Here is a 25590-nt window from a genome sequence, read left to right as displayed (position 1 = left end):
GTACACGAGCAGAACAGAGCAAGCCTGTGTGAAAGGCTGTTACTACAAGGAATGCAAGGGCTGAAAATGAAGGAAGTTGCTGCCGCTAGTTTGGGGGACGGGGGGGGGGGGGGGGGAGAGTGAGTGAATGAACAAGCATATGTGTTTGAGATCCTGTGTGTTTGTGTGCGCCCACACTATACGGTCCAGAACCACTATGAAGTTTCTAGTTGTTAACTGATCCGTATTTAGCAGTCTAGACAAGTGATCTGAGTATTTGTTCCACCTGAGAGAAAGAAGGAATATTACAAGTTAGAAGTTTGAGAGAAGCAGACTCCAGTGTTTTAAATGGTAGTTTCGTCAGTTGTGCCAGAACCACATTTAGATCCAATTGAACAGGTGGTTTTACAACTGGAGTTTTAGTATGCCTTAAATCCTTCATAAACTTGGACACTAATGGATGTGAAGATAGGTTTATCCTTAATTTGAGTATGGTATGTGGCTATAGCACTGAGCTGAACTCTTTAATGATGAACTGCTGAGAAGAGGAACAAAAATGGAAAGCAAAAAGTTCAGTAACACTCTGGGTTCATATGTGAACAGATCCAAGGAACTGACAAAACCATGTGGAGAATCACTTTCATTTAAACTATATGATCTTCTAGTGCAGTGGTTCTCAACCAGTGTGTCACCAAGAACATGCAGGTGTGTCGCCACACTTCCTGTTCCCCTGCTGACCCAGCTACTCCCCCTACCCAAGCGAAATAGGTCCTCCGCACGGGTTTAAAATGATAACCCGGGAGGAATGCGGTAGGAGAGCTGGAGTCAACGGTACCGGCATGCTCTCTTCTTCCCGCACCCCGGAAGAGGAAGTGGTGAGCAGCAGCTGCGTGCGCAGGAAGAAGAGAACATGCTAGTGCGGGCAGCATCGGCCTGAAGAAAAGAAGAGAGGCGCAGCCTGAAGGATGAGCAGCGCAGTTTGGAGTAAAATGAACAAGGACTTTGAGGCAGGCAAGTATGAGATAAGATCATCTTACGATATCTTCGACACTGCTACCAGGGTATCTGCAGCTGCTATTTCGGCAAGAAGATGGGGCTGGCTCAAGTCTTCGGACCTTCGCCCTGAAGTACAGGACAGATTGTCAGACTTGCCCTGTGTAGGAGACAATCTGTTTGGCGAGCAGATGAATAGACAGTGGTGGAACTCAATGACCATCATGAGACCCTGAGACAGCTCTCACTGACACCCTCTGAGTATTCCTCAAAACAACCTCTCCGAAAGGACACTAAGAAGTCATTCTTCCGCCCGAAGAAATCCTACCTGCCACCGTCTAGAGCTCATTCTACGAGACCTTTCAAAAATCCCAGACTAATCAACTACGAAAACAAAAGCCTCAAGCAGCTCCTCAGCTGGGCCCTGCTTCCGGTTTTTGACTCCTGCGTAGAGAGCAGTAGCCAGCTTCCACTGCCTCACATACCAGTGGGAGGTCGATTGTGCCATTTCAACAACAGGTGGCACTCAGTCACCTCAGACCATTGGGTCCTGGCAATAATCGCTCAAGGTTATCATCTCAACTTTCTCTCCATCCCATCGGACTCCCCACCTCTACCGTCGTGGAGAACATCTGAACACTCTATCCTCCTGGAACAGGGGGTTTCCCTCCTCCTCCTGTCCAAAGCAATAGAACCAGTACCCTGCTCTCAGCAGAGCCTAGGGTTCTATTTCCAGTACTTTCTAATCCCCAAAAAATCAGGAGGCGTTCGTCCAATTGTGGACCTCCGTGCCCTCAACAAGTACCTCCATCGAGTAAAGTTCAAAATGGTAACCCTGGGTTCTCTTCTTCCTCTTCTGCAAAGAGGAGACTGGCTCTGCTCTCTAGACCTCCAGGACGCATACACACACATTGCGATAACTCCTTCTCATTGCGGATTTCTGGTAGGCCCCAAGCATTATCAGTATAGAGTGCTTCCATTCAACCTGGCATCTGCACCACAAGTCTTCACAAAATGCCTCTTAGTTGCAGCCTTCCTCAGGACTCAAGGTGTTCACGTCTACCCCTATCTAGACAATTGGTTGATCAGGGCTCCCGCTCAACAGACTGCTCTGTCGTCCCTACATCTTACCTTACACACTCTGATTTCACTAAGATTTCTCGTCAACTACGACAAATCCTTCTTAGTTCCATCTCAAAACTTTTATCATTCATAGGGGCAGACTTGGACACCTTACAAGCAAAAGCTTTTCTGCCTCAACAGTGAGCTCTCACTCTCGTCTCTCTCGCACATCAGCTGCAGTCTCAGCACCGCACAACTGCACGCCACTTCCTCATCCTGCTGGGACATATGGTGTCCTCAGTTCAGGTTACCCCAGTTGGCCCGCTTGGCCATGAGAGTCATGCAGTGGACTCTTAAGGTCACGATGGACTCAATCCATTCAGCCCCTGTCGACCATTGTCCACATCACAGACTCACTCTGTCAGTCTCTACCCTGGTGGAAAAATCAGATCAATCTCCTCCAAGGCTTGCCCTTCCAGGCTCCAGATTTTCAAATAATTCTCACCACCGATGCATCCAACCTCTGCTCGGGAGCCCATGTGGCTGAACTGCAGACACAAAGATCTTGGTCTCCAGAGGAAGCCAAACACAAAATCAATTTCCTGGAGCTTTGAGCAATCAGATATGCTCTGAGTATTTCAGGGTCGCCTGTCCAATCAGGTCATCCTGATTCAGTCGGACAACCAGGTGGCCATGTGGTACACCAACAAACAGGGAGGGACGGGCTCCTACCTTCTGTGCCAGGAAGCTGCGCAGATATGTTCAGGGCCCTCTCCCACTCGATGTACCACAGGGCCACCTACTTGCCGGGAGTTGACAACATGTTGGCAGACAAGCTGAGTCGCACCTTTCAACCATACAAGTGGTCTCTTAACCCCTCAGTGGCAGACTTGATCTTCCAACAATGGGGTTACCCTCATATAGACTTCTTTGCGTCACTTCAAAACCGCAAAGTAGAGCACTTTTGCTCTCTCACTCGCAGCCAACACTATCAGCCACGAGATGTGTGCTCCCTCTCATGGGTGACTGGTCTTCTATATGCATTCCCTCCACTTTCACTTCTCTCAAAGACTCTCGTGAAGTTACATCAGGGCAAGGGAACTATGATTCTGATAGCACCTTACTGGCCATGCCAAATGTGGTTTCCAATACTTCAGGATCTCTCCATTCGCAGGCACATTCCCTTGGGAAAGGACCCGCTTCTGATCACTCAAAATGACGGGTGCCTACGCCACCCCAATCTTCAAGCCTTGTCCCTGACAGCCTGGATGTTGAAAGGTTAATTCTTCAGCCACTTAACCTTTCGGAACCAGTTTCCTGTGTCCTGATAGCTTCACGGCAGCCTTCCACGAGAAAATCCTACCTTTACAAATGGAACAGGACAAAGTCACGGTGCTCTTCTTAATCCCTTGACCCCTTTACCTGTCCTACCTCAAAGTTTCTAGACTATCGCTGGAACTTGTCAGAATCCGGTCTAAAAACTTCCTCCATCAGAATGCATGTCAGTGCGGTAGCCGCCTTCCATAAAGATATCTGGGACATTCCTATTTCAGTACAGCCCCTTGTAACACGTTTTCTGAAGGGCTTGCTTCACCTCAAGCCTCCACTATGTCCTCCGGCCCCTTCTTGGGACCTCAACCTGGTTTTGGGTCGGCTCATGAAACCACCATTCGAGCCTCTCCAATCCTGTGATCTTCGCTATCTCACATGGAAAGTGATTTTCCTTTTGGCAATCACTTTGGCTCGCAGTTAGTGAGTTACAGGTTCTAGTTACCTATCTGCCTTACACTAAACGTCTGCAGGACCAGGCAGTACTTCGCACTCACCCTAAGTTCTTGCCTAAGGTAGTGTCGGAGTTTCATCTCAATCAATCCATTATACTACCTACCTTTTTTTTTTTCCCCAGGCTCCATTCCAATCCAGGAAACAGGCTCTGAAGTTCTACCTAGACCGTGCAGCTGCCCACAGGAAGAGCACTCAGTTGTTTGTCTCTTTCCATTCCATCAAATTGGGGCAGCCTGTGGGTAAGCAGGCTCTCTCCTCCGGGTTAGCGGACTGCATATCCTTTTGCTATCAGCAAGCGGGCATTCCATTTCAAGACCGTGTTAAAGCACACTCTGTGAGGGCCATGGCGACTTCAGTAGCACACCTATGCTCTGTGCCGCTTCCTGACACTTGCAGGGCTACCACCTGGAGTTCTCTCCATACCTTTACAGCCCAATATTGTTTAGACAAAGCCGGAAGACACGATTCCATCTTCGGCCAGTCTGTCTTGCGCAACCTATTTACAACTTAAAGTACCAACACCCTTCCGCCTGCCCGTTAGGGTTCAGGACGCCCTCCGCCAAATTCCACCCCAGTCCTAGTGCCTTTGCACACCTGGGTACATTTGGTGCATACTCGGACATCCTCAGCTCTGTACTCACCCATATGTGAGGACTACCATCCTGCTTGTCCTGTGAGAAAACAAGTGTTGCTTACCTGTAACAGGTGTTCTCACAGGACAGCAGGATGTTAGTCCTCACGAAACCCGCCCGCCACCCCGCGGTGTTGGGTTCATTTTATTTTATTTTTCGGCACTTCCTGTAGCTTTTAAACAAGACTGAAGGGGGACCCCTGCTGGCTGCAGGGTTAGTGCCATGCTGGGCATGCCCAGTAGGTGCCAGTCAAAGTTCTAGAAACTTTGACAAAAGTGTTCCGTGATTGGGCTCCATCCTGTGATGTCACCTATATGTGAGGACTAACATCCTGCTATCCTGTGAGAACACCTGTTACAGGTAAGCAACACTTGCTTTCTTCTCTGTCACACACAAGCTCTCACACTGGCTCTCAATCATGCACATATACACATGCTTTTTCTCACTTAGAGGCTCTTAATCACACATTTATACACATGCTGTCTTTCTCTCACATACCCACAGGCTCTCACCCACACTGGCTCTATCACACACAGGCTTTTAATTATACATACACAAGATCTCTCACACATACAGGTGCTCAGTCATACACTTACATTCATGCTATCTATTTCACGCACATACACTTTCACACTACAGGTTTTCAATCACTCACTTGCAAGCTGTAACACACAGAGGATCTCAAATGCATATGCTTGCTCACTCACTCTTCTTCTTCCCCCCCCCCCCCCCCCCCCCAACCAAACTAGCAACAGGAGCAGCCTCCTCCACTTCCAGCCCTTGCGGTCTCGAGAAAGGACTCCCTTCCGCCGCCTCTTCTCTTCTTCAGGATGATGTTGCCCGCACTAGCATGGTCTCTTCTTCCCGTGCACATGGCCGCTGCACACAACTTCCTCTTCCGGGCCATGGGGGTCAGGAAGAAGAGACCATGCTGGTGCCGCTGACTCAGCTGTACTGCCGAGTGCCACCCGGGCCATCACTATTTTAAGCTCAGGTGGAGGATGACTTCCTATTTCGCTGGGGCAGAGGGAGCAGCTGGTCAGCGGGGGACCAGGAAGTGTGGCAACACACCTGCATATGCTTTGCAACACACTGGTTGAGAACTGCTTGTCTGGATAGTGTGTGAAGTTAGGGTGGTAAGCAGATATTTTTGAGGAGGCAAGTGAGTATGGCAAAAACAGATTTATAAGCAAGGCTTCCTTTTCATCCTGCTATACCAGTGCATAGGTGTGGGTTTTCTCCTCCTCCTCCTAGTAGATGGTGACAGAGGACACACCTTTTTTTCTGTGACATCACTGGTAGTTTTTCAAGTATTTGTATATCATCCTTCCATATTAGTTCAAAGCGGTTTATAAGTTAAAAACATACACAGTAATCAAAACATACAAATTCACAAAATGTTAGTCAAGCCAGCATTTTAATAATTTAAGTATCTGATTCACATGATGGCATTATTTGGCATCACTGATTCTGAGGACAAGCAGGATGGTAGTCCTCACACATGGGTGACATCAGATGGAACCCTGATGTGGAAAACCTATGACTAGGCACACTGAGCAAACCCTGCACCATATATCTAAGCGGGGTCCCTCTTCAATCTCTTCTTTTCCATGGAGCTGTATATCTCGTGGTGAGATTGAGCTCACTTTGGCTGTGTTTTAGCCTGTGGAAAACATTTTACTTTTTTGTTTTTTCCTTCGATCTGTCACCGGTTTCCTCTCATTGCCTTACCCATAGTGTCTAGTCAGGGGTTTCGGGTAAGTTCCTTTTGTGGTTGTGGGTTTTTTCCCCCCCTCTTCCCCCCCCCTCCTCTCCACGTGGTGGATAGTGCCTGCTAACCATTGCTGCCCGCTGCCTTCGCTTTCGACTTTGTGGCCCTTTTGTTTCGCCCCATCATGGCCACATCCAGGTTTCACCAGTGCCTAAAATCCATGTCTATTATTGTTCCTCAAGAGGTGTGTATCCTCTGCCTGGGGGCATTGTATGACATCCAGGGTTGCTGCTTATGCACCCAGATGAACCCAAAGGGTTGTCTGCTTTGACTCGACAAGCTGGATTAGCTCTTCAAGTCAGTCTGAGCCATCCTTATTGATGAACCTTGGAGCTGCACTGATGGACACCATGCCATTGACATTAGTGGGACCCGAGGTTCCTTCGATGCAGTTGGCAGATAGGGGCACTGGAGACTGACTGACTGATCTCTTCTGGGATTAGGATGCTGGGTTCGTTGTCTTTGACCTTTGCACCAGGGAAAGACTGGCCAAGCTTTGAGAGAAGCCTAAGATGCATCAGTACTGGTCCCCATCGATGCACGGTGCTGAGTGTGGGGATGCACCAGCTTTTGGCACGATGCCCCCTAAGGAGTCCCATGGTGAGGAGAGCTCATCCTTTGGTGCAGGGGTTCTGCGACCGTCTCCACCGGTCCTGGTGCAAGTCATCGATACCCCTTGTGGGTCTGAAGATCTGGCCACCCCTTCTTCCTCCCAGTCGGTATTGGCATCAGCAGCATTTGAGGAGGAGCTAGTGTAGAGTCCAACTGTGGTGAAGCAGGCGATGCAGAGCTTTGGTTCTGTGGCACAGCGGCACAGTACCCTGTGCCTCCATCCTTGTACAACTGCTGCAAAAGCTCAGTGGTGCGTTACTGACCCGACAGCTGGTGCTGGTTTGCGGGGCACTGAGGCCTCCCCCTACCAATATGGTGGTCATTGCCGATTTCTCAGAGAAGGAGCCTCCACCGATGCTGGCAAGATGCCAAGGCCTGTAGCACCCACATCCAGTTCAACCGGTGCCTGCGCTTCTGGACGAAGGCCGAGCACCTAGCATACGTCGAGGATGAGGGTCTTTGGGGGGATGATCCAACTGAGTCCTCGGAGGACTCCAATGGTCTCCTGTCAGACCCTTCTCATCCAGATGAACAAAGGAAGTTGTCCCCCCCGCCCCCCCCCCTCCTGAGGACCTAACCTTTGTAGGGTTTGTGAGGGTGATGGCAGAGGCCAGCCCATTTCAGCTTTTGACAGAGGGGGTGCCAGGCACAAAATTCTTGAAATCCTCCAGTTCATGGACACTCCTAAGGAGATTGTGGTGGTCCTGATACACAAGATCCATAAAGAGTTGCTGCTGAGGATTTGGGAACATCCCCTCACAGTGCCTCGTCCAGAAAGCTGACGGATTCGTTAAGCGTCAACTGCCTCATGAGTCTGTGGTGTCGAATCTGCTCACAAGGGCCAAGCGCTCTTGAACCCATTCCTCTGCACCCCCAGGGAAGAACCACAGAGCAATGGATGCTCTTCAGAGGAAGGTGTTTCAGGGCACCAAGCTTATTGCCTGCATCACTGCCTACCAGCTCTACATGATCCAGGTCGTGCAGGAGGTGGCTGAGCAGCTGCCTCAGCAGCAAGACACCCTCATGTCGCTAGTTCATAGGGGTCTGGAGTATGGAAAACATGAGATCCATGCGACCTATGATGTTTTCAAAACTGCATCGAAAGTCTTTGCAGTGGGACTGTGCCCTCAGCATGGCTTGGCTGCAGGCCTCTGATCTCTGACCAGAAGTACAAGAACGACTCACTGATGTGCCATGTACTGGAGAGAATGTCTTTGGAGATAGGGTAAGGGATGCTGTGGCCCAACTTTGGGACCACCATGAGACTTTCCAACAACTCTGCCAGTACACCGGAACCATGCTCATGCAGGAGGCCATAGAGACCGGAGGTAGGAAGTCTTTTTCGCTGGAGGAAGTACTATCCTCTCCCTCCTTGCTCCTGTCAACACCATCATGGTTCCTGCAGCTTTCCCATCCAGAAAAGATCCCCTAAACCCCAGCCAGCTCCTCAGTCAACTCAAAGGACGGGGTTTTGATTGGGCTGTAGGGAGCGTAAGCTAGTTGCCTGTACCCAGTATGATGGACCTTCCGTTTGGGGGCAGGCTGTGGTTCTTTGCGAACCAGTGGCTCAGTGTAACCTCTGACCAGTGGGTTCTGTCCATTGTCCTCCAAGGGTACCAACTGAATCTATTGGGTGTCCTGCCATATTGCCCTCTGTGCCCACATTGGGGGGCCGGTAGCACTTCAGGAGGTGGTATAAGCAGAGCTCACCTTACTCTTAACAGCCAGAGTGGTCGAGTCTGTAACACCAGAGCAAAAAGGGTGGGGATTCTACTCCAGGTACTTCTGATTTCAAAGAGAACAGGAGGACTCCATCCCATTGTAGAACTTGAACATGTTTTTAAAAAGAGAAAAGTTCAAGATGGTTTTCCTGGGCACCTTGATTCTTCCCCCCCACCCCCCAGCCTTTTTGCACAAAGGGAAATGGCTATGATCCCTTGACCTAAAGGACACATACACTCATATAGAGATCTTCCCAGGGAACACAGCACTTCCAGTACCGAATGTTGTTGTTCAGGTTCGCATCCGCCCCACGGGTCTTCACAAAATGCCTGGCTGTGGTAGCGGACATATCTGGACAATTGGCTGGTTGAGCATGTGTCAAGCAGGGGCCGTTGAGTGTTGAAGTCACTAGGGCTTGTTCTCATCTACCCAAAGTCCTATGTCAGCCCATCACCTCAATTGGACTTCATTGGCACCCTGCTATACCCAGCTCAGGCCAAGGCATTTCTGCTCCACCACAGGGCTGTTGCTCTAGCGACCATTGCAGCAGAAATTCAACAGAGCCAGCAAGTGTTGGCCTGGCACATGTTGAGGGTGTTGGACCATATCGCCGTAACAGTCCATGGCAAGTTTACATGCGTGCAGAGCCCATTGGAGCCTTAAGTCACAGGTCACTCAGAGCCTCCAGGATTGCATCCAAGTCATCCCATCTTTCCAGGACTCGTTCTGGTGGCAGGTACTTTCCATTCTGAAACAGGAGATCTCGTTTGAGTCTCCCCACTCCAATTGTCCTAAACACGGAGTCATCTATCCTGGGGCGGGGAGCTCATGTAGATGGGCTCCGTACCCAGGGTCTTTGGTCTGCTCAGGAAGATTCTTCTCAAATCAACTTAATGGAGCTATGGGCGATCAGGTACGCATTATGTGCTTTCAGATATCAGTTGTCCAACAAAGTTGTCCTGATCCAGACAGACAACCAGATAGCCATGTGGTGTGTCATCAAGCAGAAAGGCATGGGATCGTACCTCCTGTGTCGGAAGTGGTCCATATGTGGTTGTGGGCCCTGTTCCATGGGATGGTGCTCAGGGCCATGTACCTAGCTGGTATGGAGAACGTGATAGCAGACAGGCTGAGTCGCGTCTTCATACCCCAAGAGTGGTCCCTGGATCAGGGGGTAGCAAATCAGATATTTTACTTTTGGGGGAGCCCAGACATAGATCTGTTCACATCCTCCTGCAACAGGAAGGTGCCTAATTTCTTCTTGTACAGATCATATAGCAAACCAGCCTCGGACCCCTTGCCTATCATTGATAAAGGTCTTCTGTATGACCTAAGACTGGAACCTTGCCTTCATACCTTTCGAAGACAACTGAAGACGTGGCTTTTCCTCCAAGCCTTCCACTAGTCAAAATGTCACTTCGAACTCAGCCTAAGGAATGAGATAATTACCAATCTCATAACCAGTTATATATTATTTATTTGTTGCTTTTCCGCTCTACCTTTCTTCCTGGCTACTCTAGCCCCCAAGTTCAATGCCCTTGTTTTATGTAACTTTGCTTGATTCAGCCTTCTCGTTTTTGGTTACACTTGTTCATCCCCTAAGTTCCATGTAAACCGGCCTGATGTGAATTATATTCGTGAAGTCCAGTATAGAAATATATATTAAATAAAATAAATAAATAAATGCGTATCTTCGGATTCCCTTAGTGGTGAAGACTCTTGGAACTTCACGAGATCAGAGGGACTATGATCCTCATAGCCCTTCATTGGCCAAGACAGGTCTGGTTTCCGCTCCTGTAGGAAGAGTTCTCTGGGGACTGCCCCAGATCTCATTACGCAAGATCAGGGCAGGCTGCGGCATCCCAACCTCCAGGCCCTGTCACTCACAGCCTGGATGTGGAGAGATTGATTCTGCAGCCACTCAGTCTTTCAGAAGATGTCTTGGGTCCTGGTGGCTTCTAGAAAGCCTTCCACTAGAAAGTCCTACAGACTGAAGTGGAGGAGGTTTCTGTGTGGTGTGAGCAGAAGTCCTTAGACACCCCCGCGCCCTTCTCCTGCCCCACACAAAAACTGCTTGATTACCTTCTACACAAACTGGAGGCTGGTTTGAAAACCAGCTCCGTTAAAGTCCATCTAAATGCAATTGGCACATAGCATCATGGGGTAGATGGTATGCCCTTTTCTATACAACCTATAGTTGTACGTTTCATGTGGGGCCTGCTTCAGTTGAAGCCTTCCCTAAGGCCCCCAGCCTTGTCTTGGGACCTCAAAGTGGTGTTAGCTTAGCTGATGAAAGCTCCTTTTGAGCAGACCTGTGACCTAAAGAACCTGACCTGAAAGATCATATTTTTGGTGACAGTCACTTCAGCACGCAGGGTCAGCAAGCTCCAGGCCTTAGTGACTTATTCACTTATGTGAGGTGATACGAGAAGGATATGTGCTGGAGTTTGTGTTCCTCGGGATATATTCATGGTGTCTCCCTGCTAGTCACCACAGATGATACAGGTGGAAACTACTTTGGCAAGGCTCCTCAGTCTGAGGGCTGTGGTTCCAGTGCCCATGTCTCAAGAAAATGCTGGTCAATATTCCATTTATTTCATTGTGCCCAAGAAGGGCTTCTTTCATCCCATCCTAGATCTGTTATCAACTGTCATCTGCGGGTGACGCATTTTCACATGGAGACAATTTGCTCGGTAATGGCCATTCAATCGGGGGAATTTCTGACCTCTTTGGATCTGTCTGCATACCTTCATATTCCCATCTACTAGAGCATCTCAATATAACTTAACCAGGTTGGTATAGCATTTAGAAAAATGTCACCTTGGCTTCAAGGTGGATAAAAATCAAACTTGTAAAGACTTATTTTAGATTATAATTCATTAAAACAAAAACTTACTTAAAATACAATACAGGGCTGACTCAGTGGCCATGTGGAAGAATCTGGGTTTGATTCCTAGCTAGGTCTTCATTGCTTAAGGTCAGCCAAGGTTGGGGATGCTGTGAAGGCACCACTCAGCCTCTGGAGGGAGAGGGAGGGGAAGAGTCTCATTGCACAGTGATAACCCCTTTGGCCTGATTGAAGGCACATGTTTGCAGAGTTTCAGAAGGATTCCTGGTATATGATCCCTAGCTGAGTTGCTGCAATGAGTGGAATAAAGTAAGCTCGGAGGGGAGAAATGGGGAGAAATTCCCTTGTGAATGAAGGCTCATGCTACCAGTTCTCAGCCCTGGTTCCAATCACATTGGAAGCCCACAGGAGCAGGAGAAATTGCCAGGTCCCAAAATACCCTCCATAATTTTAAATATTGAGGCCCAAGGATACCATACTAAGGAAGCTGGGTACAAATGTTACCTATCATATCCATTGGGGTCCATGTATGTGAAAATTGATAGGATATCCTGCATTGACTGCTTGTTTTAACTACATAATGTGCAGCATGCCTTTTGAGAGTTGCATTATAAAAAGTGCTATATGGATCCTTCTCAAAGCTGGTAGTCAAACCCACTCAGGCGCAGCCTCTTACCTCATATCGTCTTGGCTTTTCTCCTCTGAATGTGCTGCATATTGGCATGCTTAATTTGAATGGCACGTTATATCATTCATGGTCTCTACTAAGTTTGAAGTGGCACTTTCAAAAATAGGAAGCTAAGCTGGTGGGAGGTAAGTAAGGTGATCTCCTTCTGTTGGTTTAGGACTTTGAGTGGGGGTACCTTCCCCCTTGACTTAACTGTTTATATGCTGACTGAGCAGCTTTACAGTTGGCTATGCCTCACAAGGCTTAGTTAAATTTACCTTAGCAATGTTCCAGAAGTAAATTTAATGGACTTTGGTTATGGCTGTCATTACATGGTATTTGCATAATTAAAAAAAATTAATACTGGCAATTTTGCCACATTCAGTGGTACTAAAGCCATGTTAACAGACAAATTATCTGTAATTCAGGTTAGCAATTAGGCTCCATAATTGTAAATTTTATTTTTAATGATTTTAGTAACAGAGTACAAATGGAAAATTGATTAAAATCTTTTTTTTTAATTTATATTATTATTTTTCAAATAATATAACAAAGAAATAACTTTGTAAGGTAATACAGAATTACATTGCCAATAGGAAATAAAATTAACATAATACTACCTCCACATATAATCTAAATATATGGAGTAGAAGAAAACTTAACTGCTTTACATTGGAAATACTGAGGGGAGGATATCAAATGAAAATACTAAGGAGAATTATGAGAATCTATACCATATTTGCTGCTGAAAGGAGCCCATCACTATATATGTGTCGTCCCCCCCCCCCCCCCCCCCCCCCCCCCCCCCCCAAGTAGAAACTGTCTCAGCTGTTCGGGCATGAAAAAGATATAGGTATTCCCCACATATTTTATTACACATTTACATGGAAATCTTAGGAGAAAAGTTGCACCTTTGGCCAAGACCTCAGGTCGCATATTAATAAACATTTTCCTCCGTTGTTGGGTGGCCCTAGAAAGGTCTGGATAGACCCTAACTGTGGCTCCCATAAAGGGAGTATTAATGTTTTGGAAATAGGCTTTCATCATCTTAGCTCTATCTGGTTCAGTGAAAAAGGACACAAAAAACTGCTCTCTCTCTCACTTCCAAGCCTGAATTTTCCAGATACTCCGTGAGGTTTTCTAAATCAACCCTGTTATCACCCATAGGTAATTGTGTATCTGCACCTTTAACAGGTAATATAACTTTTTTTAAAGCAGGATGCAATTCTACAGGGAGCTTTAGAACCTCAGACATGTATCTTTTAAAAGTCACTAATACTGGTTCACCCATCACTTTAGGAAAATTCACCACTCTAATATTCAAGTGTTTCAAATAGTTCTCAATCGACTCAATTCTTCTCTGTGATGATATTCGTTCTTTCATTAAGGAAATATTCAAATCTTGAACCTGTTTAACTTTAACAGAAATTTCTTGGATAGCTGTATTGTGTTGGGAAAATTTTTCTTCCTGATCCTTCTCCACCACATCCAGCCTTTTCACCATTACCCCCATCTGCTGAGATTGATCTCTTAGGGTACGGGCACTGACCATCATTAGATCCCAAAGGGATTCTAAAGTTATCTCCGCTGGTTTCACAAACTCCCAAGGCATTGGGACAACAGTTCTACCTCCTCCCGTCTAGACCTTCGGTCTGATGTTCCTGGTAGTGTGGCTCCCACGCCAGGGTTCCCCCCTTCTGGGGTCTCGCACTCCTGCTGTGATGGGGGTTGGTCCGGTGCTCCCATCCTTGCTCCTACAGCGCTGGGGGTTCCTCCAACATGAACTTCGTCGACCAAACTTGGGTCGACTAGTACAATACCTCCAGCGTCGCTGAGTGGAGAGCTGCATAGCGGGCCACGGGGATCCGGGGTCTCAGTGTGATCTCGCCTGGCGATAGTCTCGCTCCTCTCGAGACTTCTGCAGCGGTGCTTGGTTCCCCAGATCGAACTCCTAGGGTCGCGAAGTCCGTTATTACTCGCTGTCCTGAAGGGCAAGGTAGGTCTGGAGGATATATCCTAACCTTGCCCTTCCTCTTATGAGGCATTTCAATCGAATAAGCAAATAATTAAGAGGGAAAAACCTTTCTTGTAAGGAAACGATGCAGGGCAGTGGGACTCTGCGTCCTGCAGCAGCGGCCATCTTGACTCCTCAAAATCTTTATTTTTAAATCAGGCTTCTGGTTGGCACGTTAAAGGGGCACTTAGGGAAGATAAGGCATGGAGGAAAGATTAAACAATTTCTTTGCATCGGTGTTTACTGAAGAGGATAAGTTATGAATGTATTGAACTGACCCATGAATGTATAGACCCATGTCATGTACTATTCCTCTTTCAGGTATTGACCTGAGTCATGAATGTATTGATCTTGACCCTATGAATGTATAGATTCATATTATGAATCTCATCAAACTATCAAATAGCTGTGATCTATGAATGTCTCTTGTGAACCGTTGTGATCTTTATTAGGAATGATGGTATATAATATGACTATTAAATGAGTATAGCCTGCTTTAAGCGGTTGCTTTTTTCCCCCCTAAATTGTACTACATCTTTTTGACTTTTTTTTTTTTTTTTTAACAGAATGAAGAACCGGTGTCTTCAGTTGTGTTCAACACAATGGGATTTAGTTCAGCGCTTTTAATTCTCCAAAGCCAAAGGAACTTTAGAAAACATACACTTATACGTAGTGGATAGCAATAACTGTACTTTGAGGATCTTAGTACATATCATAGTTTACAGTATTTATTTTAATAATTTATTCAATATTTTCATACCTCATTGTTTACATATCAAGTAAATATTATTTGATTTCAAATCACTAATTTTCTTAAAATGGAATCAACAACAGCTGTGGTGAGTTTGTTAAATGCAATCAGCAGTCAAGGCTCAGGTCCCATGGTAGATTATCTTTGGATGCTTGTAGTTGGATTCATCATTGCATTTGTCCTGGCATTTTCTGTTGGTGCCAACGATGTGGCAAACTCCTTTGGAACAGCAGTGGGATCTGGTGTAGTGACTCTACGACAAGCTTGTATCCTGGCAACCATTTTCGAAACTGTGGGCTCTGTTCTGCTGGGGGCCAAAGTGAGCGAGACCATTCGGAAGGGGCTGATTGATGTAGACATGTATAACTCATCCCAAGAGCTACTAATGGCAGGCTCCATCAGTGCCATGTTTGGTGAGTAATATTTTTAATACTATTCCATTTTCCTCTTAAAGCTTATTAAAAGGGAAGAGAGGGAATGACTAATATGCTGGAATATTGTAAGAAAAATACACAGAGAAATACACCTGCATATATTTGTGTAATGGTCAGGGAGAGGTAAATTTCGCTAAGTGGCTTTCCCCAGATTTAAACAAAATATCTTCACACTGTGGCTGACTTTCATATTTATTGTACCAGTAAATTGAATATATGTATAATCTAGGGCTAACAAATTGCAGTGCAACAAGGGAAAAATACAAATATAATAGAAGGTAAGAAACAAATACATCAAAACAAGATATACAGTGTGAAACTGAATCTGCTCACTTCCCTGAGATCATCCCATGAATCTCAGCCATAGAACAGTTAGCAACTCCAGGAATTCAGCATGCTGGGTATATATGGCATTGAATGTCTTCTTTTACCACCAGTTCAAAGGCATTTGTGAGATGGTTTAAATAGAGCATCTTGTTCTTTGATTTTTCCAGCCAATGCTCAGTCATAAATCGTGCTTTGTACCTTTTTCCTTTCCCATGCATTCCAGTCTTAGGGCAGAGGGGCCCTCCAAAAAGATCAGCGGAATGTAACCTATAGCTTTCCTAAGGGCCTCACTCACCACTTGCGCACACAATTCAATGGTTTTAGTTTTTTTCAGAGAAGACAATTTAATAGAAAAGAGAAGCCAAAAGGCTTAAATCCCGAATGTATATATTCACTACTTATACAACTCAGTGGTTCAATTCTTTAGGGGCCACCCTGGCCCTGAGACACCGAGATTTTTCAGTGGTCGATCTCTGTCTAATACAACTTGACACAGGGTAACATGCAAAGGAGTTGAACTAGCACAAGTTTGAAACTTGAGAATAGCGCCAGTTAAGGTTTCAATCTTAGTTCACATCTTTCAAACATTTGTGCTAAATGGATCAAGAAGGTTTTTTGAGAAGAGCAAGGTCTTTGGTGATTTTAAGTTGAGGGAGAAGACCAGAGGTCAAAGAGGAGTTCATAAGTGAAGAAAAAGGTTTCGCTAAGGCTAGTAATGGTTTTAAGGAGTTTTAATGGTATCTGATCTAAAGTAGTAAGATTCAAAAAGCACAGCAGTAGATTGAAACAGGATGCTCCCTAGAGATGAAGTGGATAGCAAATAATTAGAGGTAGTGCTCAGAATTTTTGTGAATGTTTTGTCCAACAAATCAGCAAAGTCATTAATAGAATGAGTTAACTGATGTGGCAGGAACAGGCTGATCAGTCAAAAGAGCAACTGTTGACTAGGCAGACCTGATCTGGCCAAAAATATATTTTTTCCTTCAGATAAAATTTCAACTTAGTAATGTTTGTTAGCATGGGTATTAGTCTATGTATACTTATGCACTTGTCTCTCAAATGTTCTCAACCCAAGATAAGGATGGGTCAGAGTGATGGAATACGTGCTGAATAAGGGGAACAGCTTTGTTTGCAGTGTGTTCCAAGTGTTGATTTGGCAATCCTAATGGGAGAGTATCTAAATTAGAAGGAAAAGAATAGAGCTCTGAAGCCAGAACGTCTGTCAATCTGTTTTAAATTCCTAAATTGAACAGTTTTCATTTCTTATGGGTGATTAAGGGAGAAGATAATTTAAAAATGGTCTGGCCATAAAGTAAGAGATGAAATGCAGTCAGCAAGAAGTTAATCATAAGATCTAGGGTAGTGCCAGAGACCCATTGAGTTAGGCCAAGGTCAATAGTCAATGACAGAATGAGGTTATCGACACAAGTGTTGAAATCACCCAGAATCACCAGGTTTTATTTTTTTTTTTTTATAAAAGTTTGTAAGGTCAGCAATAAACTCCATAGCTTCTGAAAGTGAGACCAAGGTAGAGTCAAGAGGATTATAAATTTAAAAAAGCTGAGCCATAGAGAATTGAGCTAGGGGATAATCGGTGTGCCTGGAATATTTAGATTCCAACTCCTTTAGGTGCAGGGCTTTATCAAAGAGAATGCTGACCCTCCCCCAACCAGAGCGATTGCTCCTGCCCTTATGGGAGAAAAGAGAAATTAAGAGGGGGGGGGGGGATGCTTTTGTGTAAGACAGAATCATCTTTTTTAAGCCAGGTCTTTGTTAAAAACAAAATTTGGAGTTTAGAGAAAATAAGTCATTGATATAGTTGTATTTAGAAGCAAAAGATCTAACATTAAGGCCATAAGCTAGAAAGGAACCCAATGAAAGAAATGAGGAGGAACCACTGAAATGAGATATGTATGAAATGATGTGAGAATCACAGAAAAAGTTAGTTAGTATGTCAGCCATAGCCTGAGTTAACAAGGATGGAAGACGTAGCAAGAAATACAAAGGAACCCAAAACAGAGAGAGGAACTAAAGAAACATCACAAAGATGAGAGAAATTCAAAGTAAATAAAGACACAAGATGACAAAGGCAAGCCCAGCTGATCAAAGAGAGAAAAAAAAATGAGGGGGGGGGGGGGGGGGGGGGGAGAAAACTGCAGAAGAGCAAAGATTACAAAGTCAATAGAAGCCAAAAGCATAGAAAGCAGTGAAGAATAAAATGAATGACTAAATACAAGTTAAAGGTAAAACAGTAAATCAAATTGACACTAAGAGGGATAAACTAATTGGATAATAGCAAAATAATAAAAAATTAGATTGTTGGCAACCTGTGGGATCAAATAGTAAAAGTGATGAGAATAAAATAAGAGCTACAATAGTAAGAAGGAAAAGGAAAAAAGCTGCAATGGTAAAAAAAAAAAAAAAAAAAAAAAGCTGTTGGCAAACAGTTCAATTAAAAATAAAAGTACACAATTCACTGTCAGTCACAAAAGATAAGAGATGCTAATTGGCAGTAAACAATAGGATAAAAGTTACTGCATTATCACTTAATTGTGGTTTAATACAAAACAGTAAAATAAGATAAGACCATTAAAAACAGCTAATAATATGGCAGTAAAACAAAACAGGATAATAAAATATTAAAAGATTAAATTGATAAACTAAGAATAAAAGTTAAAAGAATAGCTGCTAATTAGGCAGTAAGACAAAAGATAGGATAGTTAAAAAAAATGCTTGATAGTGATAAAGCAAAACAAGAAGGTAATCACTAATTGACTTGAAAACAAACAATAGAATGAAAGTTAAAATAAGCAATTGATCAATAGTAACAAACACATAATAAATGAAGTCAATGAACTAAATGAGGAAAGTAAAACAGGGACTTTGACAGAAGTTGACGGGTTGATGCAAAGATAAACCAGATAATATGAAGGACCACCTCCTTTAAATGCTTTGAAAACTAAAACCAGTATCTTTAAATTGAATATACTGAGCCACTGGCAACCAATAAAACTTAATTAGCATTGGTGTAACATGATCAACAATTTCCCATGTCACAAGATGTGCTGCTGCATTTTGTAGCCTTAATTCTATATTTTGGGATTCCAATTAACAAAAAATGACTGGTGAGCTTCCCGTGCGATTGCCTTGTTACCTGTCTCTTTTTTTTTTTTTTTTTTCCATGAGCAGTCTGCACATGGGGTTTTTTCTCCTCGTCTTTGAAAGATTTTTTTCTCAAATTTTTTGTTCTTTTCTTCTGAGCAGTGATAGCGCCTAAGCCATCAGGATTTAAGTAGTCAATGCGGTAAAATTATGTCCATTACAGATGGACGTAATTACTGCTACATATGCCTGGGACCAGAACACGACCAAGTCTCATGCCGGGACTGTGGTAGTATGTCCACCCGGGCCCAAAGGAAGCACGCAGAGAAAATCGCGCATTTAAAGATATCCTCCACACAGTCTTCGCCGGGATCGTCGAAGAGACCGAAGAAGACACCGTCTAAGGGGTTTGCTTCACTAGAGGGTGCCTCGGCCAGGTCGGTCATACCACCAGAGCCAGTGAAGGGAGTTGAGGCTGCAACTCCTTTCACAAAAATTTCTTCATGAGCCGCTTGGGTTTCAGTTCACTAAACCCACTCGCTCCTGCTCCTCGACACCGAAAAAGTCTGGACACAGAAAATCAAATTGGCCGAAGCAGGGATGCACGCATAGCACATCGGCGCACAAATCAGCACCTGATGCATCGGCGCACAGCTGCGTGCATGACACAGCGGTGCGCACAACGCATCTGCGCATGGATCAATGCACAAGGGCGCATCTAAGCATATAGCGGCGATGCCACACGATGCATCAAAGCATCAGGACTCCACATGCGACGCTATCGATTCAACCTCTAATTCAGACACACTTGACACCAGTCTTGATGCAGTCTACACTTGCTAAGACAGGAATATCTTAAGTCACAAAAAACTAAGCATATAACATCTTCAAAACCTAGTGAGACAGATTCTGACCAGCATGTGGAACTAGTCTCTGTCCATGACTCCATCACATCTAGCGAGGGTTCTGATTCTGATGGATCTTCTCTTAGTAGACCACAATCCCCTTGCCTTCTCCATACGTCAGGCCTGCCTCCTCAAGACGCACTCATAGCAGCAATGCTTTCAGGACCAGGTCATTTTCCAGGACCTTCACAACCTCTCGCATCAAAAGAGATGTTACAAATTTTGCAGGCATTAAATACTTTTTTCCAAAATCTGAACACGGCACACCCTCAGCCTCCACTTGCGCCTTCTCAGCCTTCGTCCTCTGCATCACCAACTCCGCTCCTTCCGTCTGAGCCGTCAGCACCATCTCCAATCCCAGGTCGACCAGACACTCCAGACTCACCATGGACATCGTCGCTTGGTTCATCTACAGGATTCCAATATGACCCTCCAGAAGGTCTCCTGGAACCTTATTCCCCTCCCGAAGACTTGTCCTACGCAAAATTCATCTCTATGGACGACTTAGGCAGTAAGGTATACCATTCTTCCATGTTAGCAACAAAAATTCAACATCAGTTTTACGTAATCCAGTATTTATTTGAATGTCTTCAGAGATTCTCTCTTATTCTCTTATGTTTAGCCTCTGATAATACCCTACCACAACCATTTACAGACATGGAAGAAGGGCTTCGCCATCTACTTTGGTCTGTATATGAGTCCTTTGAGTCTTCTGCAAGGTCTCTGGCTACGGCTATAGCAGCAAGATGAATGGCATGGTTGAGAGCGAGCGCAATTAGAGAAGGACGTTCACAATAAGTTAGTGGACATAGTGTCTAGGAGACAATCTTTTTGGAGAAACTGTTACTCTTCTTAAAGAACAGAATACTGCTGTACTGTCACTCACATCTCCAATGGACCCCCATACCTCATCCAGAAAATTTTACCCTTTGTTCAGGAAAAAGTCCTACTCAAGGGCACCCTTTAAACCATACAATACCTATCGATCGCAGAAGTATTCCCACCAAAGATACCAACCTCAGACTCATCAGTCCCGTGGACGACCTAGTCAACAGACACAAAAGCAAATACCAGCACCTCCTCAAAAACAGACTTCATCTTTTTGAGCTATCCTGAGCCACTTCCACCACCATACATAGGAGGTCACCTTCAACTATTTTATGCCAATTTGGAGGCGATTACTTCGGATGGTTGGGTGCTGAACATCATAAGGGAGGGCTACCGAATAAAATTTGTAACAGTCCCATGTCTCCCTCATATTCCCTCCCCCGAAGTACATCAACCCACTCACTGTACCTTCAAGAACAGTTACAAAATCTACAAAGCCAGAAATCCATTCAAAGAATTCCAATGTCACGGGAAAATCAGGGATTCTACTCCTATTATTTTCTCATTCCAAAAAAGTCCGGAGGTCTTCGACCCATCTTAGACTTACGGAATCTCAACAAACACATTCAAAAACAAAAATTCAAAATGACGTCTCTCAAGACTATTGTTTCCCTCCTACAACCCAATGACTGGCTATGTTCCATAGACTTGAAGGATGCATACTATCATATTCCCATGCACCCTTCTTCCTGGCAATACCTTTGCTTTCAAGCTCAGAGCAGCCACTATCAATAACAAGGTTCTACCCTTTGGCCTGTCTTCAGCCTCATGAGTGTTCTCAAAATGTTTAGCGGTGGTGGCGGCTCACCTCAGACAACTGTCTATCCAGATTTTTCCTTATCTGGATGACTGGCTTTTAGTAGCCTCGAATTGGGCTACTCTACGAACTCGCACATTCCAAACAATCAACTGTCTTCAGACATTGGGCTTCATAATCAATTACGAAAAGTCCAACCTACAACAGACCCAAACACTACAGTTCATTGGAGCGCTCATCGATACAACACAACAGAGAGCATACCTCCCACAGGACAGGATTCAAACTCTATCCTCACTAGCTCAAAGTCTATGCAACCAATCACATACGTCGTCACGTCAAGTCCTCCAGCTACTGGGTCATATGGTGGCAGTTATCCATGTGGTTCCCTACACGAGACTACATATGTGCCTCCTACAATGGGGACTAAAGAATCAGTGGTCTCAATACTTTCAACCCCTCTCAACCAGGATACAACTTACCACTCAAATGCGCACAGACATTCAATGGTGGAAAAACACCAACAACTTGACCTCGGGAGCACCTTTCCGGTTACCTCCCCATCGACTCATGGCAGATGTTATCCAGAAGGGGCTGGGGAGTTCATCTGAGCAACCTAAAGACTCAAGGTCTCCGCTCTGCACAGGAGAGCACACACCAGATCAACCTTCTGGAACTTCGAGCCATTTAGAAAGCTCTTCAAACCTTCTCCCCTCAAGTTCAGGGCAAGCATCTCATGGTATACACAAGACAACCAAGTTGCCATGTTCTATGTAAACAAGGAAGGAGGGTCGGGTTCATGGATCCTCTGTCGAGAAACACTTTGAATACTGACGTGGGCAATAGCAAACGACGTTTCAGTGCAAGCCACTTACCTTCCAGGTTTAGACAACGTCACGGCAGATCGCCTCAGCAGAATTTTTCATCCACACGAATGGACTTTGAATCGGGAAGTAGCAACCAGAATCTTTCAACACTGAGGCAACCTGATAATAGATCTCTTTTTGCCACAGAGAATAACTGTCAAACACAAGCATTTTGCTCCATTTACCCGAGCAAACTTCGTCATGCTCCAGATGCCTTTCTCATCCCATGGTCAGAGGGCTTGCTATACACTTACCCTCCCATTCCGCTAATATCAAGGACGATTCAAAAATGTATGAGACACAGCGGATATGATCCTCATAGCTCCAGCATGGCCAAGGCATATATCCAAAGTAAGAAACTTGAGGGAGTCGGTTGGACCGTTAAAGGGGCTCTTAGTGGAAGATGAGGCCATTGCAGAAGACTAAATTAATTCTTTGCTTCCGTGTTTACCAATGAAGATGTTGGGGGAGATACCAGTTCCAGAGAGTTTTCAAGGGTTATGAGTAAGATGAACTGCTGAGGACCTTACCAGACTGGGCATCCAAATGGCAAATAAAATTTAATGCAGAGAAGAGCAAAATAAACCATAATTATATGTTGATTTCCATACTTGGAGTTACTATTCAGGAAAAGGATCTTGGTATCATCGTGGACAATATGTTGAAGTCCTCAGCTTGGTATGTGGCAGCAGTCAAATTAAAAGCAAACAATGTTAAGAATTAGGAAAGGAATGGAGAGTAAAATTGAGAATATCATACCTCTGCATCTCTCCCTGGTGTGACAACTAGTGTACTGTGTGCAGCATAGCAGAACTAGTGAAGATTCAGAGAAGTGCAACCAAAATCATAAAAGAAATTGAACTGTTCCCTTATGAGGAAAGGCTAAAGAAGTTAAGGCTGTTCAGCTTGGAGAAAAGATGGCTAATGATAGAAGTTTCTAAAGTGATTGGAGAAGAACAGATAAATTCCATGTAGTTTTATTTTTTAGAAGTGTAGGGGATACTCCATGAAGTTAAAATGTGCTACTTAAAACAAATCGAAAAAAATACTTTTATTCAACACACAAGCTCTGGAATTCATTGCTGAAGGATGTGGTAAAGGCAGTTAACGTAGCTGGGTTTAAAAATGGTTTGGTCAAGTATTTGGAGGAAAACTCCATAAACTGTTAACCAGGTAGTCTAAAGGAAAACTGTTTATCCCTGGCATAAGCAACATGAAATCTATACTTGTGATCTAGATTGGCCACTGTTGGAGACAGGGTACTAGGATTGATGGAGCCTTGACTTGATCCAATATGACAGTTCTTGTATGATTGTGTAATAGATTGAAAATGAAACAATGAATATAGTACGTGCAAAAGTTTGGACATCCTTCCCATTGATTCATTAGTACTTAAGACATTTTTTTTAACTTGTGCCATTGGCTTGTCAGGTGAAGAAAATTCCATGGTTGAACAAATATCGACCCTTCCGGTATCTCAAGTTGTAATTGTTCTGGCAACTTCAACAGCCATGAGTTTCTCTAAGCAGGAGCTGTCTGAATATTTGAAAGTGAAGATAATTCTCTCTTAAAGCAGGTGGGAAGGCTATTAAAAAAAAAAAAAGCAGCTAAATTCTTGCAGCTAGCAATTTTGACTTCTGAAACATTGTTAAACTGAAGTTACATGAAACTATTTGAAGTCAAGGTAAGATCTGGAAAAGCAAGAAAAATGATAGACCTGCTTGAAAACTAGTCGGATCTGAAAAATAGAACTGCAAACAAATTGAAAAGTCTAGCTGACACTAAAAATAGTTGTCCTCAAGTCTACAGTACAGTGTTGCTTACAATGATCTGCATGGGAGAGTTATCAGGAAGAGGTTGTTACCGAGACTGCATAACAAAAGTCATTGTTGAAATTAAGCAAAATTAGTTTGATAAGCTTGAAACTTAACCACACAAGTTATATTTTGAAGGAAAAAGGGTGAAACACTTCAAGAATAAACACCTTGCCAACTGTTTAGCAAGAGAATGGATCTAAATTATGCTTTTGGGGTTGTGTGGCAGGCAGTGGCACAGGAAGTATTAGGTGGGTGTTGGAAGAATGGATACAGCTAAACAACATATCCTGGAAGATAATGTTCCACAGTCAGTGAAGAGACTGAAGCTGAAAAGGTTTGATACTTCAACAAGACAACAATCTAAAACATACCTCAATATAGTCATAAAGTCCTTACATGAAAAAGATGATTTTGAAATGACCTTACATTCTCAGACTTAAATATGTCTATAGAGTTTGTCAGCTATTCATTGAAATATACAATTTGACCAGCGGTACCTACATTTTTGCACACAATTGTAGATTGAGGTCTTATTGGACTGGGGTGCAAACACCACCACTCCCCTGCTGAGTTTTGAAATACCTGGGCTCTGGATCCTCTTCTAACCCCTACCCAATCCAGATTCCTCTAAGGCCACTGGGAGCAGACTACATTTGGACAGCTCCTGGTGGCATCAAACTTTACTGTCAGAGTATTATGACATGATGGATGACAACTGGAGCAGTACAAATGTACTATGCGCCTAGCGGCCTTGGGGTTCCAGGTATGGATTAGGAGACCCTTTGCCCACGTGTTAAAAATTAGAGCTTACTGAATATGGATTTCTAAGTCTTTAATAGGAACATTGACAATGCATGATTCTTTATTTTCTTTATTATCTCTAGTCAGCTTCCTAGTGTATACTTTTTTCCCGCCAAACATGCAGACTTTTTGTAGATCCGCTAATGTTCTAATCCCATCCCCCATGATCTCAGGGTATAGTCTTATTGGCATTTTTTTCTTGGTAAACTTTTGTATTTACTAGCAGGCAGTGTCCTGACAAGTTCCAAAGGCCTGAGGTAGTCTCGCCTACTTTTTAACCTAAAGTTCTGATTGCAGGGAATTATAAACTGGAGTGTGGCACTCTGTTCATGAGTCACTTCAGTCTTTACTCTGATCATACTTCAGTCTCATATTTTTAAAAGCCCAATATAATTGATCATAGGCTGGTATCTGAGAATTTCTCTCTGTGAAAGTAATCCAACAGTTTTGTACTTTGACGTTTGACTTGCCTTTATTGTGTGATAGGCAAGAATATAATCAAATTTTGATCTAGTATTCATTGACTATAATGGATTAAATATTTTTTCTTCCCTCCCCCTCCCCCACTATAGGTTCAGCTGTATGGCAGCTAGCTGCTTCATTTTTGAAGCTTCCCATTTCTGGTACTCATTGTATTGTGGGAGCCACTATTGGCTTCTCTCTAGTGGCCAAAGGACAAGAAGGAGTCAGATGGATAGAGCTGCTTAAAATTGGTAAGTAAATAGTCTTAAATGTGATGGCTTCAAGGTTTTCCATGTTTTACTTAATTTTTAAATAAATAGTGTTATAAATTGCTGAAAGAGGTATCAGGAAGGCGAATAAGTGTTTTTTTTAAAATAAATAAAATGTTTGCACAT

General features: G+C 44.1%; 1 protein-coding gene across 1 annotated transcript in view; it reads left to right on the top strand.

Moving 5' to 3' along the window:
- The window catches only part of SLC20A1 (solute carrier family 20 member 1), a 111714-nt gene that overhangs the window by 11865 nt on the left and 74259 nt on the right, over positions 1–25590 (top strand). Inside the window, 2 exon segments of the mRNA XM_029604238.1 lie at positions 14652–15249; positions 25306–25446. Of these exon segments, the coding sequence (XP_029460098.1) occupies positions 14904–15249; positions 25306–25446 (487 nt within the window). The 5' untranslated portion in view covers positions 14652–14903.

The sequence above is a fragment of the Rhinatrema bivittatum genome, chromosome 5, assembly GCF_901001135.1.
Source record: "Rhinatrema bivittatum chromosome 5, aRhiBiv1.1, whole genome shotgun sequence".
Classification (NCBI taxonomy): domain Eukaryota; kingdom Metazoa; phylum Chordata; class Amphibia; order Gymnophiona; family Rhinatrematidae; genus Rhinatrema; species Rhinatrema bivittatum.
This window is presented reverse-complemented; position numbering and strand designations above follow the sequence as displayed.